The sequence below is a fragment of the Chinchilla lanigera genome, unplaced genomic scaffold (genome assembly GCF_000276665.1).
Source record: "Chinchilla lanigera isolate Chin_1 unplaced genomic scaffold, ChiLan1.0 scaffold00137, whole genome shotgun sequence".
NCBI classification, from domain to species: Eukaryota; Metazoa; Chordata; class Mammalia; order Rodentia; family Chinchillidae; genus Chinchilla; species Chinchilla lanigera.
The window spans coordinates 644812-651341 of NW_004955538.1; the positions used below are offsets into that span (position 1 = coordinate 644812).

The 6530-nt window shown below is 46.6% G+C and overlaps 1 protein-coding gene across 1 annotated transcript in view; it reads left to right on the top strand.

Moving 5' to 3' along the window:
• Window positions 1-2296, top strand: part of LOC102013213 — a 273901-nt gene extending 271605 nt beyond the window's left edge. The window contains exons 3-4 of the mRNA XM_005410885.1: window positions 1315-1878; window positions 2087-2296. Of these exons, the coding sequence (XP_005410942.1) occupies window positions 1315-1878; window positions 2087-2296 (774 nt within the window). The remainder of the gene's footprint in view (window positions 1-1314; window positions 1879-2086) is intronic.
• Window positions 2297-6530: the final 4234 nt, after the last annotated feature.

Below are 6530 nucleotides of genomic sequence, written 5' to 3' on the forward strand. Positions count from 1 at the left end.
TACTGAGATTTCATCTCACCCCGGAGAGAATGGCTATCATCAAGAAATCAACCAATAACAAATGCTGGCAAGGCTGTGCAGAGAAAGGAACACTTCTCCACTGTTGGTGGGAGAGTAGACGGGTGCAACCCCTATGGAAATCAGTCTGGAGATTCCTCAGTAAAGTAGGACTAGAGATCCCATTCAACCCAGCTATTTCCCTTGTGGTATTTTTCCAGAAGAACTACAACATCATACCACAGCAATATATGTGCACCGGCGTTTATAGCTGCTCAATTTGTAATAGCTAAATCATGGAAGCAACCCAAATGCCCATCAACTGAAGAATAGATAAAAAAGATGTGGTATTTTTACATAATGGAATATTACTCAGTTATAAAGAAAGATAAACTTGAGGCTTTCACAGGTAGATGGATGCAACTAGAGTCCATTCTCATAAGTGAAATAAATCAGACCCACATGTGTAAATACCATATTGTCTCGCTAGTGTAGGAACCTGAAAGAATAAATAAAATCTGAAAGGTATAATAGATATTATGAAAGGGAAAGAAACTGTTCAAACGGAGGGAACAACTGGGATGAGGGAAAAGAGAAAAAGAAAGAAGGGAAAATATATGTATACACACACACACACAGTATAACTGAGAGATTCATACTACTGACTTCTATTGCTTTATTGAAAGGAATAGTTATTGTTTAATTCAATCAATATTAAATGCCTATATTTGTTTAACTGAATAAGCAATTTGAAGATAACAATATGTAATACAATATCTATTGTTAATTTTTTATCACCTTGTCTGAAATTCCTATTGCTTCTATTGTTTGGGTGTTGTTTTGTTTATGTCTGTTTGTTTGTTAATGTGTTTTCATTGTTTATCTTTAAAAATAAAAAAATTTTTAAAAATAGCTACAAAATACAGAACAAACGAAGACAACATCAAACCACACAGGAAAGGCATAGCCAATCAGACAAACAAGGGAGAATAAAAGTAGTAAAACACCTCTGGTGTTTACAGTATTATGATAGTGTCCATATTTAATCCCAGAAATGTGCTGGGTATGGAGCTGATCTTGTCCTCTGGACGTCGGGGCTGGGACTGGGATTTTGTTGGTGGAGTTCTCCAGAGTCCAACTGCTGGCTCCTCACTGCTGCTTCAGACAATTCCACATTGCTGATCTCATTGAGTGCTCCCCCTTCCAAAGGTGTGTGTGCTCCCATGTGCCCATCCTGGCTCTTGTCCTGGGTCTCAGGTCTTGGGGTTCCATTCATTCCACCCACCATATGCCTGTGTCCTTACTCTTCTCTTACAGATACTGCCTTCCTGGGGCAATGAAGGAAGCACAGAGCACAGCACAGCCCGAGCTCTTCACCGCAGCTGCACAGAGCTCCTCGAGCTGGAGTGCGGCTGGGACGCGCACCTGCATGTCAGCATCTGCATGGGGTCACTCTTTATTTCTCGCTCTGAATGGCTGCACTGCTGCTGCTGCTCTGGGCCTGGGCATAGGCAGGTCAGGTGGGGAAGGTCAGGGGCTGGGATATCGGAAGGAGAGAGTCCATCCCACAATAGGCCAGAGTGCCAGAGAAGGGAAAGCTGGGTCACAGAGACCTCACCGGATCCCAGAGTGGAGAAGCAACACAAGGTCGTGCCTACGAGGACAGGTGCTAAAGTTCAGGGCGGGGATCCTGGAGCAAGACACACAGAAACAGGCGGGTGCCAGCTCAGGATGGCTTCCAGACCACTCGGCTCCTCCAGAAGCCCCATAGGGGAAACTGAGTCTCAGGGGGTGAGTGGGAGCAAGACCCTGCCCCAGAGGGGAAGGTGCTCCTCATTCCTCCCCAGTGTCCTCACAGAGCACCCCTTCCAAAGCCTCTCGGTCTCAGATTGGGGCCACATGAGGCAACTGTTCTTACTTTTTTGTTTGCTTGCTTGTTTTTCATTGAAAAATAAATACAAATTGCATACATTTGTGGTAAAATGTGTTGTTTTAAATGGAGTTAATTAATATACACCCACATACTTAGTCATCGGTTGGTTGGTTGGTTTTTTTGGTATGGTGAGAATACTTCAAATCTATTCTTCAGTCAGTCTTCAACAATACACAGGCAGTTACCAACTGTCCTCACCATAATGCAGAACAGACCTCCTCCACATTATTCTCCTCTCTGCCTAAAAGTTTGTCTTCTTTTATGAACCTCTCCCCAGTACTCTGCCTCCACTCCTCAGCCCCTGGCAACTTCGCTGCTGCCTGCTGCTTTGACGAGATCGACTTTTTTAGATTCCACGACGAGTGAGATCATGGAACATTTGTTTCTCTAGGCCTGGCTTGTTACATTTAATGTAATGTCCTCTAGGGTCATCCATCCTGGCACAAGCGTCAGAGTCCCCTTCTTTTCAAAACCTGGGCACTATTCCATTATGAGGATGGGAATATTTTATACATATTGAATGATTTAAAAAATACAAGTACTTGTTACAGTAAAAGGCATTGCCATTAATCCCCTTAAAATCCTCCCCTCACCTCCCTTTGCTTAGAACACATTCCCACTGTTTTTGTCACTTTCTGAAGCAGTTCTAGAAGTCCTTCTTTGTGACTGTCATTGTGACTGTCTCCATGCCTTGACTTACTAAAAACATTTATGGCAATTTCTAAAAAAAAAAAATATCACAGCATGTCCTCCTCTATCTTATTGGCTGGACCTGGCAGCATGCTACTTCTGGTTCTTTCCCAAAGTCAAAATGACCATGAAAGGGAAACATTTTGAACTGATACAGGACATCAAAGTAGCTGCCGCAATGCAACTAAAGATGCTCATGAAAGAGGACTTCCAGAACTGCGGCAGAAAGAGGCAAGGATGATGGAATACATGTTTTTGAAAGGAGGGAAAGTATTTTTAGGGGGATTAATGACAATGTGTCTTTTACTGTAATAATATTTGGTAAACGTTTAAATATTTACTGCATTTTGTGATCACTCCTCATATCTACTTTATATGAATCCAGTTATCCACCAGTGGACACTATCCCTTGGCCACTGTGAAAAGTGCTGCAGAGGATGTGGGAGTGTGGGTGTCCCTTCCATACACTGATGTCACATCTGTTGCCTAGATACTAGAAGAAAGACTGAGTTATACAGTAGCTCTTGTTTTAGTTTTGTGAGGAACCTCCGCAGTATAGTTCATAATTGCTGCACTAATTTTCATTCCCACCAACAACATACAAGTGTCCTCTTTTCTCCATACCCTTGCCAAAGCTTGCTTTGTTTCATTCCGTTTTGTTTTGTTTTTGGTGATAGCTGTTCTGACAGGTGTGCGGTGATAGCTTACTGTAGTTTGAATTTGCATTTCCTTGGTGCTTACTACAATTGAGTGTTTTTGTCCATTTACCTGTTAGCCATTTGTAAGCCATCTTTTGAGAAATGTTTACTCCACTCCTTTGCTTATTTTTAATTGGGATGTTTATTTTCTTGATATTGAGTTATTTGAATTCTTTCTCTATTGTGGATACTAACCTCATCATAAATATGGTTGGAGAAGATTTCCTCCCATTCTGTAGGTCATCTTCCCATACTTGGGTCACTTTCTGTATGCAGAAGATTTTCAGTTTGATGGAATCCTTGTTATCTATTTTTGCTTTTATTGCTGGTGATTTTAAGGGTCAAATCCAAAAAAATCATTGCTCAGACCAATGGCATGGATCTTTTCCACTTTTCTCTAGTGGTCTTGGAGTTGCAGATACTACATTTGAGTCTTCAATTCATTTTGAGTTGGTTTCTGTATATGATATGGATGAGGGCCTAATTCCATTTTTCTACATATAGAATTAAGTTATTCCAACATCATTTATTGAGGAAACTGTCCTTTATCCACCCTTATTCTAGGCATTTTTGTCAGAAATCAATTTAACTTAATGAGCAGATTTATCTCCAGGGTAGGACACCCCATTCTGAGCTGTGGGACATACCTCTGTTAGGGGAGCCCCGTTCTCCTCAGGCCAAACCTGGGGGAACTCTGGGCTCTGGACAGTCAAGAGACTGGCTGGTAGGCGGGCCATCAGTGTGATCGGTGGCTCCCCTGGTGAGTGCATGGCAGCTGTTGGAGGGGTTTGAGGGGACCTCTCCCTCTCCTGCACATTCTGATGATCATTCCAAGCCTGGGTCAGCTGGACTGACAAGCCCCCTTTGCCCAGGTCCCTGGAAGGGGAGCCTTGGAGGCTGAGAAGCTGGCTGGGGTGTTTCATAGCAGGAGAATTGTATTTATAGCAGAGGCCGAGAGCTCCTGGGAGCCAGGGAGGTTCTGGTGCCAGGAGTCTACTCTTCATGCTAGTGTGTGTGTGTGTGTGTGTGTGTGTGTGTGTGTAGGGGTGAGGATGGAAAGGGGCAGCAAGGAGTCCAGGTGGAGGTTTTGGCCCTGACTCTACAGAGATGGAGGGGACTTAGCCCAGGGGATGCCTGGAAAGAGGCCAAAGGCGCTATGGGATATCAACGCAAGAGGAGGATCAACCTAACATGGGACAGGGCCTTAAGGGAGGAGCCAAGCAGCTCGCCAGCTCCTGAATTGGCCCTTAAGCACAGCCTAGAGGTGCTGGTGAAGAGGAGACACGGGGTAGGACAGCTGGGGTGGTGACCAGTCTGGAGTGCGTTGGCCCTTCTGTGTAGCAGGGAGGAAGGACAGGGTCTGCCTTTTAGGTTTGCCTCTGCAGACCTAGCCCAGTGCCTTGGGATCAGGCCTCTAGCACCATGCAGATGGTGGCAGTGGCCACACAGCCTGGCCCAGGCCTGGGGGACCGAGTAGAGGGTCTGGCTGGGCAGCGTGGAGGTCACGGCGCCCCGCTACGCGTGGCTGTGCCCTCTGAGTGATGCCCTGCTTACAGGCCCAGCCCCACAGGGGGCGACTCAGCCCTGGATGCTCCCTGCACGCTTCCAGAGCTGCAGCCGGGGAGGCTGGCTTGGCACCCACCAAAAACCACCAGCGAACTGCCAGTGGCAAAACACCACATAAACATTGCTTCTTGCAAAATACTGGAAATAACCATTATGGCATTGCCCAACAGTGGAGCAAGCCCGTGTGCGGGGCCCGACAGCCCGGGGCCTCGGACGGTGTGTCCTGCCAGCCTGGGAGTTCCCGCTCTCCGGGCCAGATTCCTCAATGGCCACTTGGAACAGTGGAGGGGAACAGCGTCCGGGGGACCCAGGGGACCACAACCTCTTTCCCCTCCCAGCAGTAGGAAGTGTTTACAGCCCAAGCCGGCCTGCGCCTGGCAAGCTCCCGGCTCCTGTGGCCAACAGGCTGTTGCTTTTGGGGTGGAAGCTGAATCCACTGGATCAGCGGGCCCAGACTGCAGGACAGACAGCCCTTCTGCCTGGGCCTTCCTAGGCCTTTGGGATGGGCAGCACTGACACGACCTCAGAGGGGCAGAGTGGGACCACGTCTGCATTCCCTCTGTGCAGGGACATCAGCACTCAGAGGTACAGGTTCTTGCTCGGGGCCTTATTGCAGGGGGCTGGGGCCTCTGTCCCGGGCTCCTGCCTCCCAGCAGCTCTTCACCCTGCCTCCTGACTGAAGGATTTGGGGAAGCTGGATTCTACAGCACTTCCACCATCCATCGGAAAGAGCCAAGCACTGGATGGTCATGCCAGGGAAATTAGGAGGCGGGGCTTAGGCATGTGAGAGACACACTTAAGAATTAAATGCCTGTCCCTTCCTTGGACACATAGCAATGCTCTCAGTTAGCCTGCAGTGTGCTGATGTTTGCACACCCATGTTTATAGTTTGGATCTACGCAGTATCTTTAACTTTAGCGATCATGCTATGTAATAGATCTCTCAGCCGTATTGTCTCTGTCCAGCCAAAACTTGGTAACATTTGTCCATACCTTCCCATTCCTCCTCTCCACTCAAACCTTAAGCCCCTGGTAACCGCCATCCTACTCTACTTCCAGGTGTTTGGCATTTTTAGGAAAGGAGACCACCCAGTATTTGTTTTCTGTACCTGGCTTATTTCACTTAATATAGTGTCCTCCATGTTCACCCATGTTCGCAAAGGACAGGATTCTCTCCTTTCACCCCCTGTGTGCCAGTACCACATGTCCTTCCTGCATTTATCTGATGATTGACTCTGAGGTTGACTCCGTGTCTGAAATATTGTAAATAAGGCCACGTGAAATTTCTCTGACTTATGCTTCAGATCCTTTGAACTGATGCCCAAGAGAGGCACAGCTAGGTCATGTGGTAGCTCTGCTTGTAGTTTTTTGAAAGACCGCCCCCAGGGGTTCCCACAATGACTGTGCTCAGTGACATCTCCCCAGCAACGTGCAAGGGTCTCCCATTCTCCACATCCGCATCAATGCTATGATCTTTCTATTGTTTTGTTTTTATAATACCCATTCTAAGTGATGTGAGGTGATATTGTTTTCAATTTGCATTTTCCCGAAGCTTAATGTTGATCATTTTTCATAGACCTCCTGGCCATTCGCGTATGCTCTTTTGAGAATGCCTGTTCAGGTTATTTGCCAATTTTAAAAATTAGA